Here is a 23,644-nt window from a genome sequence, read left to right on the forward strand (position 1 = left end):
ACAAGCGTTTAAGCTAATCTGATGCTACGTCAACCTCAACGTGGTTAGCTATACCTGGACATGACGCAGTGCAAGCGCTTTTCTGCACAGACGCTCCGTCGCAAAAGGATCCGCCATTGAGTGGCGCCGGGTTGGTGCACGTGCGTGAGCGTTTGTGGACGCCGCGGCCACAACGCACGCTGCATGCTGACCAATCGCTCCACGAGGACCAGCCGCCATTTACTGGAAGACATTAAAATATAATTACATTAGAGTACAATAATTAAATATGAGGTAATAATGGTACTTTAGAAGTGCAGGGATATTAAATATGTACATATAAATAAATATGATACATATCCGTATTGTGGATAGATGACAAATAAATGAAGGAATTCGGCCTCCCGGCCAAGCCGCCGGAACTGCGACAGCCGAATCAGATGGCGTCCTGCTGGTGCTGCCCTAGCAAGTCGGCCGGCGAGGCCAAACTCCGCGCGTTCACTCCTATGTTAACCCCTTGTACTGACTCCATTTTCAACGGTTTAAAGAAGGCTTACCGAAAACAGGTTGACAATTTATTCGTCGACAATGGTCAAAACTCAAAAGCAAGGCAAAACAGACGACGGAGAGGCAATGCTGGATCCAGGGTCAGCAAAACAACGGATACATCGAAATGTCCCCGAGAAGCGACAGTTGTTATATAAATGTTCAGTCTTTTGAAAGCTCTCATGGGGCGGGCCGTGGGCAGGAAGAAGGGTGTGTTAGGGATTATTGTCTTTCTCTGGATTGGACAGGAAGATCCGGGAGTTACTGTTGTCCGGGCCACGAGAATGTGGATTCTGCCACCTCAGAGACAAAGGGGGCTCTTGGAGTCTTGTCAGTTGTGTTATCAGTTGGATATTGGGCGTTCTCTGATGCTACTTGTTTTAGGACAGAACGCCCTGCTCTGTGTCCTGGAGTGCCCGGGAGAAATGATTCCGAGAGTTGGTGCGTCAATCTTGCTCATGACGCACACGTTAGGCTTCTGTGATAAGATGGTGTTGGTGTTGTGTATCTTTTATGCCCTATATTCTGCTTATTTTCATTAAGTGCTATTTATTTTATATTACGTGTGTTAGAGTAATGCAAACAATTAGACGGTGCCTACGAGAAACGGCAACATCTCCTTCATAACGTAATGGTTAGCAGCTAGGGTTGCAATTCTGTATCAGAAGCTTTAAACTAAATTCAATTCATTTAACTTTGCGAATCAACTGTTAAAGTTGTTAAAATTGCTCCCGTTATTCCATAATTTCCCTTCTGTCTACTTTTGACATGTGAAAGTTTGAAAACTGTTTTGAAGATAGATTCAAGTCAAGATTTTGCCGATTTAGGAGTATTTTAGATAAAAAGTTAATTAGGTTCGCTTGGAAGGTTCATAACAGCCTACTAGGGAAGTCTTCTGCTTTAAGATGGCGGCTGTTTACTAACGCATCTGGTTTCCAATACTTCACTGATGCTAACGCAGTCGAGTCTTTCGTGTTGTATCTAGTTCTATATACATATGATATCTACTATCTCCAGTAAAACGACGTTGACGTACTTTGTAGCGGCTGTCAGCAGCAGTCAGGTATTGTTGTCTTTTTTTATCCAGCGGCATGAGTTGAGCTAAAGCCGTGAGTTGAGCATTGGCATTACCCGGGTCTACGACAAGCATGATGTTTACTTTCGGGACGCAATGAGAAACTGACCGCGCTGTGTATTAGTTCCGCTTTACTTGACATATTTCAATAATCGGAATTTGGATGTTTGTGAATCGTTCGCGAATCTTCCACGGCCGAATCGCTGAAGGATGTAATGACGGCTGGGCATGTTGTACCGTGGTTCTAAGTGTTGGATGGTGCGTCTTTACTCACGTGAGATAATGGCTCGTCATCCAGAATGAATTCTTCGGCAATGACCCTTGTTATTCCCTGGGCTTTGGGACTGTCGAGTGCCAGTTTGTAACGCATAGCAAAAACTTCTGCCAGTGTTAGTTGCGTAGGACCTTTCTTTTTGTCTTCGGTTTTCTTAACATACTCCTCATATTGTTTGTGGTGGTATTTCGCTAAATGCTTGATTAGGTTGGTTGTATCAAAACTTCTTACAGCTTTACCACTACGCTTGACTTTATTGTGGCATATGTTGCACTCTGCCTCTTCGTCTTTGTCTTCCTTTAAGGTGAAATGATCCCACACAGCTGACATTTTTACCGATAAAGTCTCTAGGTAAATTGGGAGACGGCAAAGTAAATGTAGTGTGTTGAAGGTGTGCCGTAAAATGCGGACCGGATTTTAAGCAAACCGAATCAAAAACTGGAATGGATTATGTAAATCGGTGCGCTGGAAAACCCGGACCGGAGTTGGAAAAAAAAAAAAAAAAAACTGGATCGGAAGTCTGGATTGGAATTTTTCCGTGTTCCGATCTGATACCGATGCACATTTTTTTGCCCATATCGGCGTCCGATCCGATATTCATCTCTAGTCTATACCAATGAAGTGTCCCTTTTTTTAAACATGGAGTTGGTAATCCTATTAGCAGCTTCTAAAACCTTGAAGGAGCAATGCCAGTTCACACCAAAAAACGATTCAGAGTGATTCATGCAATGTTTGTTTACTTCTACTCCAGAGTGCAGTTGTTTAGTAAATGTACCCAAAGAAAGCAGTACAAAAATGATGATAGATGATTGATACAAGCACTAAATTGAAAAAAAAGAAGCGTCTCCAGAGCTCATCAGCGAGACGACAATGATCAACGGCGTTGAGTGTCACGTTTGTCTGTGATTTGCAGCCACCAAAGCGACATGTCAGCTCATTGACTATCATCAGACGGGAAGAACGAGTCATCGGGCCATCACGAACATTATGGAAATGAGTGATTGATGGGAAGAACCCGATTAATTCCTGAGGCGGCTCCGCTGCCCGTCTCTATCGACTAAATCACACCGAAAAGCAATAAAACACAAATTACTCGGAAACAAATCTAAAAAAAAAAGGTGCATAGTTGAGGCTTTTATTAACTCACCAAAGACGACGACTGCAGCTGTGGAACTGCGTCGCTTGGCTACGATGTTGCTGGCGATACAGGTGTAGTTTCCGGAATCGGAGAGGTGCGCCTGAGAGATGACCAGTCGGTGGTCACCTTTAGCATCTGTGACACCGCTGCCGATGCTCAAAAACTCGTCGTTTTTCAGCCATTCAACCTGAAGATGGAAAATACAGAATTTCACTTATGAAGCTTTCATAGACAGTGGCAGTGATTGTCTTTTAGGCATGGCTTCTTGAGACTTTTTTTGTGGGTCTACTCTAGAGATCTGTAGTACCGCGTTACGTTTATTCCATTACATCTACTTGAGTGAATTTTTCAGAAAAAAAATACTTATTTTAGTAGTTTTACTACATTGGACTACACCAGCATTGTTATATTTTTATTTTTGCCAGCACAGTGGTCTTTACCAGTTTTACCAATGAGATGTTTCAACAATAGCACAATTTTACAGAAAAACTAAAATTTAGTTAAGTAAAATGAAAAAGTACCACTTCATATTTGTACCATTGACTTCATAATATATTGACGGGACACAGGGCGCAGGGCCGATTAATAGGGGGCCTATCTCCGTCAAAGCTGACAGAGTGGAAACACATAGAGCTTTTTACGTTCAAAATTCTTGCTTAAATCCCTGAATTCTTTATGGATATGGACGTAAAACAGTCTCAATTCTTGGTTAAAAACAAAAAATATGGGCAGTTAGCATTTGTTTTATGTGAACATGTCGAATGTGCTGCTAGTCCAGGCCTGACCAATCCAGCTTGTTTTCCATGTCTCCCTCCTCTAACAAACCTGAATCAAATGATCAGGATTGTTATCAGGCAACTGCAGAGCTTGCTGATGAGCTGATCATTTGATTCAGGTGTGTTAAAGGAGGGAGACATGGAAAACAAGCTGGATTGCAGCTCTCGAGGACCAGTGTTGGCCACCCCTGTGCTAGTCTTTAAGCCATTGAAAACGTTGAAAATTCTTGTGAATCAATGCGTAAATCCCTGAATTCTTTATAGATCTGGACGTGTCTCAATTTCAGTCTCAATCCGTTGTTAAAAGAGCAAAGAACCGGGCAGTTATTTTACGTAAATACAGTGGGGAGAATAAGTATTTGATACACTGCCGATTTTGCTGGTTTTTCCACTTGCAAAGCATGTAGAGGTCTGTAATTTGTATCATAAGTTCTCTTCAACTGTGATGGACGGAATCTAATACAAAAAAACAGAAAATCACGGTGTATGATTTTTAAATAATACATTTGCATTTAATTGCATGAAATAAGTATTTGATACACCACAAAAATCGAACTTAATATTTGGTACAGAAACCTTTGTTTGCTATTACAGATACCAAACGTTTCCTGTAGTCCTTGACAAGGTTTGCACACGCTGCAGCAGGGATTTTGGCCCACTCCTCCATGCAGATCTTCTCCAGAGCCTTCAGATTCCGGGGCTGCTGCCGGGCAACACTGACTTTCAGCTCCCTCCATAGATTTTCTATCGGGTTCAGATCTGGTGACTGGCTAGGCCACTTCAGGACCTTAAGATGCTTCTTACGGAGACACTCTTTAGTTGCCTTGGCTGTGTGCTTTTGGTCGTTGTCATGCTGAAAGACCCAGCCATGACCCATCTTCAGGGCTCTCACTGAAGGAAGAAGGTTGTCAGCCAAGATCTGGCGATACATAGCCCCATCCATCCTCCCCTCAATATGGTGCTGTCGTCCTGTAGCCTTGGCAGAGAAGCAGCCCCCAAAAAGATGTTTCCTCTTCCATGTTTCATGGTTGGGATGGTGTTCTTGGGGTTGTACTCATCCTTCTTTTTCCTCCAAACACGACGAGCCGAGTTTAGACCAAAAAGTTCAACTTTGGTCTCATCCGACCACATGACCTTCTCCCATTGCTCGTCTGCATCATCCAGATGGTCAGTGGCAAACTTCAGACGTGTCTGGACATGCACTGGCTTCAGCAGCGGGACCTTGCGTGCGCTGTAGGATTTTAATCCATGATGGCGTAATGTGCTTCCGATGGTTTTCTTCGAGACTGTGGTTCCAGCTCTCTTCAGGTCATTGACCAGGTCGTGCCGTGTAGTTCTGGGCTGATCCCTCACCTTCCTCATGATCAGTGATGCCCCACGAGGTGAGATCTTGCATGGAGCCCCAGAACGAGGCAGATTGACCGTCAACTTGAACTTCTTCCATTTTCTAATAATTGCTCCAACAGTTGTTACCTTCTCACCAAGCTGCTTGCTTATTTTCCTGTAGCCCATCCCAGCCTTGTGAAGGTCTATTATTTTATCCCTGATGTACTTACCCAGGTCTTTGGTCTTGGCCATTGTGGAGAGGTTGGAGTTTGTTTGTTTGAGCATGTGAACAGGTGTCTTTTATACAGGTAACAAGTTCAAACAGGTGCAGTTACTTCCGGTAATGACTGGAGAACAGGAGGGGTTCTTAAAAAAGAACTAAGAGCCGAAATATTTACTAGTTGGTAATGTATCAAATACTTATTTCATGCAGTTAAATACAAATTTATTATTTAAAAATGATACAATGTGATTTTCTGGATTTTTGTATTAGATTCCGTCCCTCACAGTTGAAGAGAACTTATGATACAAATTACAGACCTCTACATGGCTTGCAAGTGGGAAAACCAGCAAAATCGGCAGTGTATCAAATACTTGTTCTCCCCACTGTATGTTGAATGTGCTGCGAGTCTTTAAGCCACTGTGGCGCTGCCTTATCACCACACAGAGCTTTTTACGTTGAAAATTCTTGTGAATCAATGCTTAAATCCCTGAATTCTTTACAGATATGAACGTAAAACAGCCTCAGTTCGTGGATAAAAGCCACAAACCGGGAGGTTAGCATTTATTTTACATATATATTGCGAATTATTACGGCAATGCCGTAACTTTTCAAAATGCATGCGTGGTATGAAAATTATGATAATTACCCTGAATCCTTGAACAAATCACTCCTGAGACAATGCTTCCTGTTTGTATGCGGTACAGCTTTTGTACTTTTTCAACCTAAATCCGGCGTTGCGTTGGTTTTACTTGCTGGTTTTACTAATTACTGTGACCGACTGCGAAGCATTACTTAGCCTTAACTGAAGCTGAGTGTGGGAAAACCCCTACCGTAGGCTTGGCGCAGGGTCTGGCGGAAGTGTCATGTCAATATATAATGAAGTCTATGTTTGAGCTCAAGTAAAGTACAGATACACAAAAAATGTACCTAAGTACAGTAATGAACTACTCACGATATTTCTGTACAGTCCCTGACAAAAGTCTTGTCGCTTATCCATTTTGTAGAAACAATTGCTAATAACCTGACTTTTAATTATTCAATTGGTTTCAGAAATATGAAAGCTAAGATCCTCCCAAATGATGTTGAATGTACAAAAATATATTTGTTTCACTGAAAAATGATTTATCATTTAATGACGACATAAAGGTCAAATTTTGGCAAGACAAAAGTTTTGAAAATTGAATAAAAAATGTACTTCATATACAAAAATATGTTACATAACTTAAGTGAATTAAGTAGTGGTGCCGTGAGATCCAAATTTAATATTTTGTATGACTCCCAATTAATTGTGGCACTTTTGGCAATTTCTATCATGTATTATTGATGGCTGCACTTCATGACACTTCAGCTCGCAATTCAGTTTGACTTGAAGGTAGTTCATTAGTGTGTCCAATTATAAATTATAAAGGTCAATTGATAAAATATACTTACCGATGCAATCTTTGAGTCAGAGAACATTTCTTTTGCTAATTATGAGAAGTGATCAGCAATAGTTGCAGGCAAATTGGCAGAATAAAATCTACACTTTCGTCACTTTTCATTCTGCAGACTTCATCTTTATGACCAGTGTTGTTTATCTTACTATTAATAAGTAATAAATTACAGTTACAAATGACTATTCCCAAAAAGTAATTGAGTTAGTACCTCAGTTACCTGAATGTAAGAGTAATTAGTTACCTGGCAAAGTAACTGGTGTTACCTTTCATGTTTTTTTTTTTCCACCCCCCCCCCCCCCCCCCAAAAAAAAAAAAAAAAACCTAACAAAAAACATAGTAACCTTTGCTATGTTTGGAAGTCATTTAATGTTGTGAATCAACTATTAAAGTTGTTAAAATTGCTACCGTTTTTGCATTAGTTCCCTTCTGTCTACTTTCTACATGTAAACGTTTTAAATCTGTTTCATCATTTAAAGATAGATTCAAGTCAAGATTTTGCTGATTTAGGAGTATTTTACACAAAAAGTTACTTAGGTCCACTACAACAGAGCCTTTCTGAGAAGTCTACTGCTTTAAAATGGCGGCTGTTTACTAACGACGCCGAGTCTGTCATTTCGCATGTAGTTCTATATGGCGGTAAACACAGACTGAAAAAAACAGTTTCTGCTCTTGCACTCCTCTTTAAGAGAAACTACTGTATTTTAAGCCAAAACAACTGTTGTGTTTGATATTACAATACATCTATATACTTCCATAGCAGATTCATGGCACATTAAGCCCCCAAACTATTTTTAATTTGTCCGTTTTACCCTGAAAAAACCCGTTTACAGACGTCTCGCAACCGCTTTGGTTTCAACCCAGTCATTAAAACGAAAATTATATTTATCATTCAAAATTTCTGTCGTTTTTAGCTTAGAATCATTCATTCATGTCTCATATTTCATTAAAAAAAAAAAAAAAAAACGACTTTAAAAAATTATTCACTCACATATTTTAAACTTTTAAACAAATTATGTCACAATGAAAAAAAATGGCGTCTTTAAAAAAGTTACGGATATCTACCTCTTAACTATCGCTTAATTGCATTTTTTTTTGTACTGTCGCATCTTCTCCGATATGTTAGATAATAAATAATCGATCGAAACAAAAACAAAAAAATTGAAATGGATGTATATATGAAAAAGACAATCTCGACCACTCCTTGATGTCTGCGATTTCTGCGACCCTTGTTTTTTCACCGTGTTTCACCCATAAAATCCCCCAAAAATCCAGCTGTGGCCATTCACAGCTGTGTCTTGACACTCAGTGATACATGCTACATGGAGATTTTGGATCAAAACAAGGTAAGGATGTGATAATATCTCGTTAAAGTCATGGCGTCTGTAATTCTGCTCTCGCGCGGTCTCACCTCCAGACAGGGTTTTACTGTTTAAAAAACTTTTTTTTTTAAAATGCCCTTCTGTTCAAAATTTTTCATCCCCCCCAAAATTGAGATCTTAAGCTTTCCAATGATGTATCACACATGCATATCGGACAGTTTTGAAAGTTGGCTAAATTGGGGGTCTCATAGCGGAACTTCAAGTCACCTGAGTGTTTTCCGCCATATGCATGTGATATCTGGGTGTAGATTGTAGGCTGTCGGCTACAGTCAGGAAATATTGGAGCCACCTAGCCTAGCATCGCGTTTGCTATGGTGTCACAACAAACATTCCTCTCTCTCCGTGTCTCTGACTTTTCTCGCGTCATTCAACCAACGTAGTAACGCATAGTAACGCACATTGTCTTGTTGCCGAAACAGCGACAAAATCCGAAAGGAGAAAAAAAACCCTACTCCACGAAAAATGTACGGCGTACGCATTTAAAAATCAATTCTCACTTGTACAAATTACGCTGAAACCGTACAACTTGACAGGTATGTATCAACTAAGGTTTTTTCGATCATGTTTTTTTGCTCCCGATCCGATCCCGATCGTTTTAGTTTGAGTATCTGCCGATCCCGATATTTCCCGATCCGATTGCTTTTTTTTGCTCCCGATTCAATTCCAATCATTCCCAATTATTTTTCCAGATCAAATACATTTTGGCAATGCATGAAGAAAAAAATGAATAAAACTCGGACGAATATATACATTCAACATACAGTACATAAGTACTGTATTTGTTTATTACGACAATAAATCCTCAAGATGGCATTTACATTATTAACATTCTTTCTGTGAGAGGGATCCACAGATAGAGAGACTTGTAATTCTTAAAGGATAAATGTGACTTTGTAGATTGTGACAAATATTGCCATCTAGTGTATTTGTTGAGCTTTCAGTAAATACTGCTGCCATTTAACTGTTCTGCCCAAATGCATGATGGGAAGTGCAACCATGACTGTGCGTCGTGGTATCAATTGATATATCTTCTCTGCGTTGGGAAATAACATAGGGTGTTAAGAAAAAGATTAACTACTACCTTTCTTCTCCACGTCTAATGGTTGAGAGAGGGATTGTAAGGATTTAGCCAATTAAAAAAAGGCTTCAAAGGCTGCCAAAATTCTTTCTACTCATTTTACGTTGCCTTTTAACTCTATGAGTACGTAAAATGGGGCCATTATAGATTGAATGCGAAAATGCGTGAGTGGGTAGTGCAGCGCATGCGTTAATTGCGTTAAATATTTAAATGTTATTACCGCCGTTAACTTGATATATTTGATAGCCCTACTTTAAGCCAAAACTACAGACTCTGGATGAGTGTAAGACATTTTGTCTGTAACGTTACATACAATTAGAAAACGATTTAATTAAAAAATATATACAGTGCCTTGCAAAAGTATTCGGCCCCCTTGAATCTTGCAACCTTTCGCCACATTTCAGGCTTCAAACATAAAGATATGAAATTTAATTTTTTTGTCAAGAATCAACAACACGTGGGACACAATCGTGAAATGGAACAACATTTATTGGATAATTTAAACTTTTTTAACAAATAAAAAACTGAAAAGTAGGGTGTGCAATATTATTCGGCCCCTTTACTTTCAGTGCAGCAAACTCACTCCAGAAGTTCAGTGAGGATCTCTGAATGATCCAATGTTGTCCTAAATGACCGATGATGATAAATAGAATCCACCTGTGTGTAATCAAATCTCCGTATAAATGCACCTGCTCTGTGATAGTCTCAGGGTTCTGTTTAAAGTGCAGAGAGCATTATGAAAACCAAGGAACACACCAGGCAGGTCCGAGATACTGTTGTGGAGAAGTTTAAAGCCGGATTTGGATACAAAAAGATTTCCCAAGCTTTAAACATCTCAAGGAGCACTGTGCAAGCCATCATATTGAAATGGAAGGAGCATCAGACCACTGCAAATCTACCAAGACCCGGCCGTCCTTCCAAACTTTCTTCTCAAACAAGGAGAAAACTGATCAGAGATGCAGCCAAGAGGCCCATGATCACTCTGGATGAACTGCAGAGATCTACAGCTGAGGTGGGAGAGTCTGTCCATAGGACAACAATCAGTCGTACACTGCACAAATCTAGCCTTTATGGAAGAGTGGCAAGAAGAAAGCCATTTCTCAAAGATATCCATAAAAAGTCTCGTTTAAAGTTTGCCACAAGCCACCTGGGAAACACACCAAACATGTGGAAGAAGGTGCTCTGGTCAGATGAAACCAAAATTGAACTTTTTGGCCACAATGCAAAACGATATGTTTGGCGTAAAAGCAACACAGCTCATCACCCTGAACACACCATCCCCACTGTCAAACATGGTGGTGGCAGCATCATGGTTTGGCCTTCTTTTCTTCAGCAGGGACAGGGAAGATGGTTAAAATTGACGGGAAGATGGATGCAGCCAAATACAGGAACATTCTGGAAGAAAACCTGTTGGTATCTGCACAAGACCTGAGACTGGGATGGAGATTTATCTTCCAACAGGACAATGATCCAAAACATAAAGCCAAATCTACAATGGAATGGTTCAAAAATAAACGTATCCAGGTGTTAGAATGGCCAAGTCAAAGTCCAGACCTGAATCCAATTGAGAATCTGTGGAAAGAGCTGAAGACTGCTGTTCACAAACACTTTCCATCCAACCTCACTGAGCTCGAGCTGTTTTGCAAGGAAGAATGGGCAAGAATGTCAGTCTCTCGATGTGCAAAACTGATAGAAACATAACCCAAGCGACTTGCAGCTGTAATTGGAGCAAAAGGTGGCGCTACAAAGTATTAACGCAAGGGGGCCGAATAATATTGCACACCCCACTTTTCAGTTTTTTATTTGTTAAAAAAGTTTAAATTATCCAATAAATTTTGTTCCACTTCACGATTGTGTCCCACTTGTTGTTGATTCTTGACAAAAAATTACAATTCTATATCTTTATGTTTGAAGCCTGAAATGTGGCGAAAGGTTGCAAGGTTCAAGGGGGCCGAATACTTTTGCAAGGCACTGTATATATTAAAAAAAGGCATGTCCGATATTTTTTTTGCCGGTTCCGATACTTTGAAAATGACTTGATCCGACCCGATCGATCGGGACATTTCTAGCATCAACCATCAACCAAATGTAAATTTTCACCGGGATGAACATTTTTGCCAAATATGTTATGTTCCTGCAATCGACAAAGCACTCAAAATTCGATTTCATTGCCATTCAATCCCTAGTGAAGGACGCACCGTAGACGCTGGCCTCCGCGCTTGAGCGCTGCAGTAAATTGACATTAGCGTTAGAAGCTGTTCATCCAGGGTGGAACGCACTGTGATTCACATCGTTTTATTTGAGGATTAAAAACTCCGTTCCGTTGGGAATTCCGCGTATTTGTACATTGGTGTGTGTCGGCGTGTGCTTGCTTGAGCGTAGCATTTGTGTTTGGCGTCCAGTCGCTGAGGGATTAGCACAGCAGCCAACAAACTCGGTGATTGCTTTGCACTTTGCAAGCAACCCCAGTTGAAAGGCGGGAAATAATCAATAAATCACGTCATGACAAGCACTGTTGATTTTTTTCACCCCCGTGCTCTTTGTCTTCCATTATGCAGCTGTAATATAGCACCCCCGCTGGACGGTCACGTCTCTCGCTCTTTCCAGTTCGTAAGCTGTTTTTTCCCTCGCTTGGCGGTGCAATCAAGCGCCACGTTTCCGAGCGTACGCTATTCGATTATTCTTCGACTGGCGCAATTATGGCAGCGGTGGCTTTCTGCCTCCCGTTGAAAAGTCTTGGGCGTTACAATAAAAGGGAGAAAAGAGCATGAGTGCTTTATCCTGAGCGTTTCCCTGGAAACGAAGGTCAACAGCTTTTGCCGCAGAGAGCACATAACCGCGGGAACAAAGACAAGAGTTTGTGTGACAATATTACGGCTTGCTTTATAAATGCTCGGTGATATCGCCGGCTATTATCAGCAATTAAGCCCACGGGAATCAGAAGCAAACAGAACAAAAGTGTGCATCTTTTACAATTTAAATAGGCACGCAGGTTGGGTGAGAATGAAAATGTTCCCTTTTAAATGTGAGATAATATCGGCAATTACTCTCAAGAGTACATCTTATTCAGCAACGGCGTGCGACTACTTTTCTCAATTTGAGGAATTATTATTTGGAAAATGTCAAACCTTTACAGTGAGACATTTTACTAGAGCAGTAATAGTAATGCAATGTAAAGCTGTTGTGCTATCATGGACAATGCTCACAGCCACAATGTTGGCATAGGTGTTAGAATTAGTGTTGTTAGTATTACGGTATTTACCAAGTGAGTATTATTTAGTTAAAAAAAAAAGTATAAATAGTAGGGTTGTTCCGATCATGTTTTTTTGCTCCCGATCCGATCGTTTCAGTTTGAGTATCTGCCGATCCCGATATTTCCCGATCCGATTGTTTTTTTTCCTCCCGATTCAATTCCAATCATTCCCGATAACTTTTCCCGATCATATACATTTTGGCAATGCATTGAGAAAAAAATGAATAAAACTCGGCCGAATATATACATTCAACATACAGCACATAAGTACTTTATTTCTTTATTGTGACAATAAATCCTCAAGATGGCAGTTACATTATTAACATACTTTCTATGAGAGGGATCCACGGATAGAAAGACTTGTGACTTTGTATATTGTGACTAAATATTGCCATCTAGTGTATTTGTTGAGCTCTCAGTAAATGATACTGTAGCCCTGCCCAAATGCATGACGGGAAGTGGAACCATGACTGTGCATAGTGCCACCAGTTGATATATCTTCTCTGTATTGGGAAATAAAATAAGGCGTTAAGAAAAAGATCAACTGCTACCTTGCTTCCCCACATTGCTTCCCATGATATTTCTAATCTTAGGGAGAGGGGTTTTAAGGCTTTAGCCATTTAAAAAAGGCTCCAAAGGCTGCCAAAATTCACTCTACTCATTTTACGGTGCCTTTTATCTCTCTATATAGGTAAAACGGCGCCATTTCAGATTGAGCGCGACAATGCATGGGTGGGTCGTGCAGCGCATGCATTAATTGCGTTAAATATTTTAACGTGATACATTTTTAAAATAATTAATTACCGCCGTTATCGGGATAAATTTGATAACCCTACCATAAGCCTAAAGACTCTGGATGAGTGTAACATATTATGTCTGTAACGTTAAATACAATTAGAAAACGATTTAATTAAAAGATATATATATATTAAAAAAAGGCATGGCCGATATTTTTTTGCCGATTCCGATACTTTGAAATGACGTGATCGGACCCGATCGATCGGCATCTCTAGATATAAACATGCTTGTTCGTGTCACGGGCACTTTAATGGCACTACACATTCTCAGTACCAACTGATGATGGCGCATCAGGAGTGGGCTTCATGGGCTTCAGTATCTTGCTCAAGGATACTTAGACAAAGTCAACAGAGCAGGGAATCGAACCCACAACCTCTAGGTTGGAGAATGACTACTCTACCACTGAACCGGTCTGCCAAAAAAAACAAACCAAAATATTGCATACTTAGAAAAAAAAAAAAATGTATCGGAATCAGTATCGGGAGCAAAAACTGGTATCTGTGCATCACTAGGTAGAACGTGCTTGCTGAATATGAATCTTACTAGTATGCCTTGTGGTCATCAGTGTGTTGATGCATCGATGCGTGTGACAAAGCGCAAAGTGCTGGTAAATAATCCATAAAGTCAAGCAAATCCCAGCAGCAGCAGGAAATAGCTTGGTCCACATTTGGCAAGCTTCTCTTGTCTTTTTCATGACGCTAGGTTGAAAAGGTTACGGCCCCTCCCATCGGATATTTATTTATTAGACACAAACTCGCTCTTGAAATCCCATCCTGCTTCTATTATTAAAAAAATATATCAAGAAAGGCCTTGGAAGCCACCCGGAATATTCCGCCGGCGTTACGGTTGCTTTGTGACGTTAATGCAAAGAAGAGGCGTCCATGTTATCTGCTGCCCCGCTGTGATAGCAGCAATAAGCTTAGCACGCCTGATAGCAAAAAGAGCTTACGTCTGCTTTAGTCTTGCAGAGGATAGGACGCTATATTTTCTATTAGCTTTTTTTTTTTTTTAAATACGGCCAGAGAAGTTTGAAGATACAAATATCACCCGTGTGATATTGTCCCGCGCAAATCCCTTAAAATAGAACACAAGAAGTCAAAAAGTTTAAACGACTCATTGAGAATGAGTCGCCGTTACGAGGGTCTTTCCTTGTTGCTCATCTTTTATTCATTTCTATTGCCAGATGACAACGTTACAACTATAGGTCCACCGATATGGGATTTTCAAAGGCCGATGCGGATTTTTAAGAAATAGCTTTAGCCGATTGCCAATGTCAATAGCTGATTTTGTAAGCTGATATTTGAGGCTGATATGCTATTTTTTAAGCAGGTTGATTATGAAAGGTAATTGAAACACCCATCATATAAAAGGCTGTAACAGAAATTCTACTTCCTTTTGTAACTCTGGCAACTAGGTGGTGCAAAATCGCAATTAACAAAGAGTTAACAAACAGTGAACATAACAGTTTTCCTTTTCTAATTAGCATAGCGCTCTGGGCCAACTAGTAACATCTCAAAAACAACAACAATAAAGGCTTAACAGTACAATAGGGTTCGTGTACTCACCTCTGATAGACGGACTTAAAAAAACTAAGGACTTTTTCCAATTAACACGACATGAACCTACTGCTGGAGAAATGAAAGACAAGGAGCAATGAACTATCTCTCGTCCCCTCTCGCTCTAAAAAATAACTTTGGCACAGAAGCAGGACCGCCGGGTTCCCGCCTGTCTCATACACACATTTATTTTCCAGTCTTTCCAAAAGGAGTAAATCTCTCTCTCAGTAACCGGCAGCATCTATCATAACGTTGTGTGTGCGTCCGTTAACGTGCCGCTACGAGCGGCTGTCACAGGGGTCGCGTTAACCGAATATTTTCCGTCGTTGATCGGTTTTTTAAAACGGTGACGGAAAAAACTGAAGTCCATCTGTCATTTTGACAGGTTGCAATTCACACCCCAGACCACAGGGTGGCGAGTGAGCATATTAATTAGCTATTGTCTCTCTTGATGCATGACGTCGTTGGCCTTACTCGGAAAAATGTCAAGGCAACTGAGTGTTTGCCTGGCGCGGTCAGACTGTTCTCCCTGTATTTTTCAAACACTGAGAGAAAAGTCTGGGACCCAGCCCATTAACGGCCTCTCGAGTAGGTACAAAATCAATCGACAAAACAGATTTGTTTATTTGCGTGACGTGTTCTTCACGAGCAACGTCACTCTTGCGCGCCGAAAGTCGTCTCCACAACAACACGGATGGCGAACAGGAGAGTCGAGAATATGTTCCAATCCGCGGTAAATTCAGTTTTAAATGAGCTAAAACACATCGACACGAGTCATTGACAACAGTCTGTCTCGCGCTAGCCATGTTGAATAAACTCCGCTCTCCTCGTATGTTTACTTCCACGCGCAAGTCCCTCGTCCTGCCCTCGCCGCTTTGCTAACGTCACGTCTGCCCGTCGCTGATTGGTGCACTCTGCTGTCTGTTTGCCTCTTTTAAGCTTGTTCAGACAGAATATTAATTAAAAATGAATGAAAACTAAATACTATTGAATATGTCATTATTATCATTTTAAAAATGTAAGTGACGGGTAAAAATAGATTATGACCGGATTTTTATGACACTGTCAGTCAAAATGACAGACAACGAAAAAGTCTAGCGCAACCTCTGGGCTGTCATAAAGTTATTAGGGAAAATGACTGTTTTTGAACATTTATGAATGGTAACCGAATCGTCACATATCGAATCGCGATGCACCTAATAATCAATTTTTTGGCACTCCCTTAGTAGTATCCATACACAATAGCGTAACTTTACAATCAAACAATCAGGTAATTTTTGGACAACTGCCCGTTTTTTTTTTGTTTTGTTGCAAAAATACCGTAATTTCCCGAATATAACGCACTTTTTTCCCCGAAATCAACTTGTAAAATCATGGTGCGCATTATAAACAGGTACATGGATGGAGACAGAAATATATATATATATTAAATATATATAAACCGATTTTTTTTTTTTTTTTATTGACACGGGCACGTTGTGTTGAAGAAACGTATGCGGCAACCCGTTGCCGACCATTACGGTACGTGACGTCACCCTTTTGTTTCGGTAATACTTCACTCTAATCGGCCGAATGATTTCATCTGTGTTAAATTCTACTTTTTTCACTCTTCATAAAGCTCAGAATTTAGTTTCTTGAACTCATTTAAGTCAACGTTTATTGCAGCTCCGCAACTCGAACCATAACAAACGTAAGCACACAGATTTCCTGTGTCCCTCAACTATAGCTGTCCCTCGGGAAACTCAAACACAAATAACAATAGTTCCTATTTTTACTGTCGTGTTGACAGCGCTGAGCTCTCACGGATTTCAGACTTGCGTTCTCACTTTCATTTTACCGTATCAATCAATGGAAGAAACATTTATTCATCATGATGAAACAAGCAAGTTATACAGCAGCCTTTAAAAGAAAGGTCACATCTGTTTTGTTTTCTCCTAGATTCTGGTAAGTTGGAGAAGTTGTCAAATCATATTACTACTGTAAATATTGTCAGTTTATGGTAATGTTTTGAACTACCAATGTGCTATGCTTTTGCTCTGTTTCACCAGTCAGTAAAATGACATTTCTCCATCTGTACACGAGCTCTGTATTCTTGTATTCTTTTATTTATTGGTGCTAAAATTAGGGTGCGCATTATAAACGGGTACAATAATTTCCCCTAGATTTTTAGAAGTAAATTTGGGGTGCGCATAATACACGGGTGCGCCTTATATTCAGGAAATTACGGTAATAGTCATTTAGCATTTTACGTGTTTTATTTTATGTAACATTTCAATCTAAAAACGACGAGGGCAAATTAGCCTGCAAGAAGTGCAGAGGCAATAGTAACATCTGAATTTAACCTAAAGAAGTTGTGATTGTATATAGAAAAATGCAAATTTTGCTTTTGTTAAGTAAAATTAAGATTGGGGTGTAACGGTACACAAAAATCTCTGTTCGGTACGTACCTCGGTTTTGACGTCACAGTTCGGTTCATTTTCGGTACAGTAAGAAAACAAAATGCAAAATATAAATGTGCTAGTTGTTTATTATACACCTTTGTGCTAGAGCAAAGCTAGAATTCTGCTCAAAAAGTAGCGGGTATTTAAAGATAATCCAACAACAATTTGCCTTTCAGACCCCGCGTATTGGTCAGCTTTCTTTCTGAAAGAAAGAAGAAAAAAGAAGTCCTGTGCTAAAGAGAAAAGCAATTCCAACGACAAAGATTTTAACATGTATTTTACAAATGAAATGCCTCAATGAATCTTTTTTTTTTTCTTATGAATGGTTTTCAAAAGCTTTATTGGTGGATTTTCTCAAGTTAAAGCGCCACACAGCAATTAATCAATTTAATTGTGTAACCAGGATCTGTGTATTATTCTTATTATTTAATTACAGGTGTTTTAGCTCATTTCAATTTATTTTATTGAAATGGGCTATTATTTATTATGTGTTTATATTTTACAAATGTAATGTAGTATTCATTTATATTGTATATTTTATGTTGTATAACTTTAGTTCCTATGCGAATATTAGTTCCTACTTGTTTTGTTGTGGTAGGAGGGTTTTGTATTGAACACGGGGCCGTGTTGGTTATTGTTATAGCAGAGAAGACAGCAGTAAATCAACAAAGACAAGTCAACTGTGCCCCGATCTACCACTCAAGAGATCTGATGGACTCAAAAAGTGGGTTACGATTGCATATTAGTTTGAAAATCGACTGGATCCACCGTATTTTTACACGAGTGACTTCCGGTCTGCCCGATCCTAGCTAGTAGTATTGACGCAGGAGGGTCGCGTCTCGCGTCAAATAATAAACTCTGCCGTTCTTTTCACGTGCGTCGTGTTCTTCTTCTTCTGGGACGCGTCTAACACGCGGTCGCACTGCGACTGGTGTGCATTGGCTGAATGACTTTAACGCCCGCGTTTCACTGCGTTCTCGTGGCGGCCACGTTGTCACGCCGTTGACGTTTCTGGGTTATACTGTTCTTCCGTGTTGGTCCTCTTTATAGTAGAGAAGACGGAGTAAATATAATCTACACAAAGAAACTGTAACCCGATCGACTCACAGCCTAGAAAAGTAGGGGTTACATTACTTCAGAAACTCGTTGGGTACGCCTCCGTTCCGAACCGAGCACCACGTACCGAAGCGGTTCAATACAAATACATGTGCCGTTTCAGGGGTCGGGAACCTTTTTGGCTGAGAGAGCCATAAACACCACATTTTTTAAAATGTAATTCCGTGAGAGCCATACAATATGTTTATGTCATTTCAACATTTTTAAAGTACAATAAGTCTCCGAATTCTTTTTAATAACATTGTTATGATGCTGCTAATCAATGATGAGTATTTCTCACCATTAATGCGACTTCTGGTGCTGCACGGTGTTGCTGATGGCTTTGTAGTCTGGTTGATACTTGATGAGGTTAAGCGTCATGCAGGCTAGTGACGGGATCTGTCGTTCACTTGAGTAAACGAATCCATTCCGGTTCGTTCAGTAAAAAGATTCGTTCAAACGAATCGTTCAACGAATCGTTCGCCCCCCTCATCTCCCTCCCCGCCCAAATGAATCGTTCGGTTAGTGAACGGGAAGTGACGTTGCCGAACGAATCACCAAAGACCGCTTCGCAGTATAACTGAACGGGAAGTGACATTGCTTGGTCCCTCCCTCTCTTGCACATTGACCACTCGTCGTAGTTTTAGAAATGAGTGACAGGCGATATCATTCTGCTTACACAGACAGCCTCGTCTCCCTCCCGCTGCTGCAAAAGCGAGGGAGAACTTCCGCGTCGTCTGTCCTAGTTCTATGGGCTCAAAGTCATGGCTCGTGCTTGCATTTCGATTTAGGACACGGTTAAACATTTTCCTTTTGAGGGGTAAGTGGGGGTTTGGGGTCGGGGGCGCACGGACTTTCTTTAGCATGATCTCGCTCACATATACAATGCTGCTGCAGTGCTGCTACCAGCCAACGCGGCATGCTTGCTGTCACGAAAATACAAATAAATCGAAAGTTTAATTTCTAAATATGGAACGACCAACACATCATATTTACCTCTCGCTCTGTTGTATTTTTGTTTTTTATTATTAAGATGATCGTATTGAATTTTTGCACTGGTATTAATAAATAAAATCCGGTCAGCTCCCCTGTCGTCCCCGCATCTCAGATCGTCAAATGCTGACGAGAAATAATTGTTTGCTCTTTATGATGTCGCCTTTCTACTCTCATTAGTCTGTTAAGAAAAATGTAGACATATTGCGACATCTCCCGTGTCCGCCCGCTTTGTTTTTGGGCGCTTGAGTAGCACATGATGGACGGATTGACATAATTTGTCAAACCAACCACACCCTCTGACACGAAAAAAAAAAAAAAAAACACTCGGAAAAAATTGACATGTATATACAGTTTCCTTGCAAATCAGTATTATGGTGATCATACTAAATATTCTTTTTTTTTTCTGTGCACATATGAGGTAAATATCGCTGCCATGAAGCCTCCATATAGTGACAGTTCTCTGCCCGCTTCACTGCCGTCACGCGACCGCAGCTCAGCTTTTGCTTGCCTCGTAGGTACGCGTTTTAAATTACTGTAAATTTGATAGTATATAGTCATAGGTACAGTCCCGAGTCTGTTGAGAAAAGTAGAACACTAAACCATGCTCGCTAGATTTGTGTGGTGTTTTTGTCTGTTTGAGCAGCATTTGATAGGCTCCACGTTAACAAATATGTGACAAAGTCATTTCCTTTCATTGTATGACTCGTACACCGCATAGTCATTACTGGAAAGTCAAGTTAGCAGCAAGCTAGGTCAGGAACCGGAGGACCGAATCACTGAACGGGAAGTGACAAAACTCAGTCTTTCCCCCCTGCCTGCACGCTGGCTGCTTATTGGCCACACGTGGAAATGAGTGACAGACGCCTTGATTCTGTTTCCGCTCCCTCCCCTGCCCGCGATGAAGCTGGCGTCTGATTGGTCGTGTGCGATGTCAGAAGACGCTGCCGCTTGCTCAACGCCCTCCCACGCAGCGAACAAGCGCCACCAACTTCATAGAACGAATCAGTGCAGATGGTGATTAGTTCGGTCTCGTTCACCCAAACAATTCGTTCAAAAAGAACGAATCGTTCGCGACCGATACAACACTAATGCAGGCATTGAGAAACTTAGGATACGTCTCTTTTCATGTTCACGAAGAAATGACACGAAACCTATGTTTTTTCCAACCATACACTAAACACAAGCTTGTCCATTGGTATATTTTTTTCTTTAGCAAACTCAATGAAGGACTTGAATAAATCTTTCCCTCTTGTTGTCCCTTGCATAGCCAAAACTGCCAGGCCTTCCTCACGTAGTGTGTAAACGACAACATACCTTGCGATCACGCTGAACTGTGATAAATTGCTTACGTCCGTTGACTCATCCAAAGCGAGTCAAAAAAATGGAGACGAATTTATGTCCTTCATGCGTTGCCTCAATTTGATTTGACATCATGATGGTACGTACGTTCGTGAACAGTTCTTGCTGACAGGGGCATGTCTTTTATCCGTTTAATAATCTTGTCTTTATCCGAAAAGTCGTCAAAAAGTTCATTGGCAACATCAAGCATGAATGCTTTGGCGTATTCCCCATCGGTGAAAGGCTTCCCGTTCCTCACAATTGCTAAAGCGCCAGCAAAGCTAGCCGAATTCCAGTTTGGTCCAAATACGGAGTTGCTACTGACTAGCTTGCACTCTGGTAAGAAGTTCTTGACATGCTTTCTTCCTGTTGTCACCCGCCGGATATTTCGATGGCGGGTGTCGAAGTGCCGCTTTATATTTGACCTTTTCATAGATGCAATTTTATCATTGCATATTAGACACACTGCAGAACCTGCTCTCTCCGCAAAGGCAAATTCCTCTGTCCATTCCTGCTGAAAAGTACGATACTCCTCGCCTTTTTTTTCTTTTTGCCATCATCTCAAAAGGGTTTCTAAAATTAGCGGGGAAAACGAAACTAAAACCGTGGGGAAATTACTACGCACATGCGCACATCGGCCGCTCTTTTTGACAGCAAAATACGGCGACCCCACTCGATCAGTGTCTGGCTCATCTGCGTTGCCAATGCGATTGATAGACAGATAAATAGGTAGATCGACGCAACGACATGTATGTTTGCCACTTTCCGACTAAAATAACTGCGAACCGGCTTTCTAGTCGCCGGGGATCGTCACCGTTTTGCGCAATGTGCAAAGGAGTATAACGAAGCTTTTTTTTTTTTCATAATTCAATTTGTCTGCGAGCCAGATGCGGCTGTCAAGAGAGCCAGATATGGCTCGCGAGCCATAGGTTCCCAACCCCTGCGTTACACCCTTAATTAAGATGATTCTGCATGCTTTCCTCAAGTATTAAGTTTCTGATTTGAAAATTGAGTGATTTATTTGCTGTTGAAAACTTGCAGTAATAAATAATAAAAACCTAAGTTGCTATTTTGGGCAAAAACTTTTGATCCTGAAAATATAGGTGATTATCTCTGCATTCGGCGATTTTGGTGCATTTAGCGTAAAATTTGAGAATCTTAAGTTTTGTTATATAAGAAAAAAAAATAATCAAGAATTTATTAGGGAATGACTTTGAAATTTTTGATGTGGCTGCTCGTGGAGACTCATATATGCCTAAGGGAGGTGCTTGTTTTGGTTTTAGGTCACTAGCGGCTTTGGTTTTGAAAATATTTTAAATTTTAAGTTTTTGAAAATAAGCCCCCTACGGATCGGCCTCGAGCCCGTCAACTGATCGTAAAGTCTATGCTTTATTACATATTACAGTATGCAGTATTTTAGTATTAAAAGAAAAAAATGTTGTATACAGTATACCGTACAGTATCGACATCTGCTGATACAACACACGAATCGGCATCGGGAGCCAAAACGTGAGCCTTAACGGTTGCCACTGACGGCGATCGACGCCCAATCCATTTGAACTGTGAATGTTACTGTTATTGTTTGATCCCCCTGTCAATCAAGGGAAACAGCAGGCCCGACTTTTGCGCAAACTTAAGCTTTCGACTTTGACATCGACGTATCATGCAGACAGCAGCTCAGCGTGATGCAGCGCGGCACAGCGGGAATGCCGGCGAGAGCGCCGGTTGCTATTTTCATTGTTGTCCTCATTGCTATTCATATTGATATTCATGAGGGAGAAATTAAAAAGGCCGCGTGTCAAACACAAGAACACACGTTCGCAGAGGGAACTGACAACTGAAAAGTCACAGTGGCACGTCCTGTTTGATCAGTTTTTTTGATTACACTTATGTCACGTTAGGTTCGAACAATAAGGTCCACAGTTCGGTTTTGTTAAATGACCAAGAGTAAAACGCTTCTATCGTCATTTTTTAATAGGGTGCCATTTGTGTCCCCAGTAAAGATGAAGCTGTATTTTCACTAAAGTTGCGAAAATACTCATTTAACTTATTTTTTTTGGTGCATTATCAATTGTAAATTCAAGGTAACAGGCTCCTAAATACTACTTTTTAAACTGAATTTACTTCTGGAAAAAGGTTATGGATTTTTTTTTTATATCCACACGCTGTTTAATTCAAATTCAGTCTATATAATAACTTAAATATATCGAAAGAAAAAAAAAAAAAATCCAAAATAATGTTAGGATTAGTTTGTCCTGCATGATCTTTTATCATGAATTGTTTTTAAATTAAAACTAGGGCTGTCAAACGGTTAAAATTTTTAATCGAGTTAATTACAGCTTAAAAATTAATTAATCGTAATTAATCGCAATTCAAACCATCTATAAAATATGCCATATTTTCTGTAAATTATTGTTGGAATGGAAAGATAAGACACAAGATGGATATATACATTCAACATACGGTACATAAGGACTGTATTTGTTTATTATAACAATAAATCAACAAGATGGCATTAACATTCTGTTAAAGCGATCCATGGATACAAAGACTTGTAGTTCTTAAAAGAAAAATGTTAGTACAAGTTATAGAAATTTTATATTAAAACCCCTCTTAATGTTTTCGTTTTAATAAAATTTGTAAAATTTTCAATCAAAAAATAAACTAGTAGCCTGCCATTGTTGATGTCAATAATTACTTACACAATGCTCATGGGTGCTGAAGCCTATAAAATCAGTCGCACTCAAGCGCCAACAGAGGGCGGCAAAACTCCATAAAACACAACAAGTGAGCGTTTCACTGTACTGTCATTTAAATCTGTCTGAGCGGGGCATCTGCGTTAATTGCGTCAAATATTTTAACGTAATTAATTAAAAAATTTAATTAACGCCCGTTAATGTGATAATTTTGACAGCCCTAATTAAAACATAATATTTA

General features: G+C 40.2%; 1 protein-coding gene across 5 annotated transcripts in view; it reads right to left on the reverse strand.

Moving 5' to 3' along the window:
• LOC130905495 (netrin receptor UNC5D-like) overlaps positions 1-23,644 on the reverse strand; it is a 477,495-nt gene that overhangs the window by 40,462 nt on the left and 413,389 nt on the right. For all 5 annotated transcript variants that reach the window (XM_057818979.1, XM_057818978.1, XM_057818977.1 and 2 more), the window contains 2 exons: positions 3,022-3,199; positions 55-222 (listed from right to left, as the gene is read on the reverse strand). In XM_057818979.1, coding sequence (XP_057674962.1) covers positions 55-222; positions 3,022-3,199 — 346 coding nt within the window. The remainder of the gene's footprint in view (positions 1-54; positions 223-3,021; positions 3,200-23,644) is intronic.

This window comes from Corythoichthys intestinalis, chromosome 17, assembly GCF_030265065.1.
Source record: "Corythoichthys intestinalis isolate RoL2023-P3 chromosome 17, ASM3026506v1, whole genome shotgun sequence".
In the NCBI taxonomy this organism is placed as follows: domain Eukaryota; kingdom Metazoa; phylum Chordata; class Actinopteri; order Syngnathiformes; family Syngnathidae; genus Corythoichthys; species Corythoichthys intestinalis.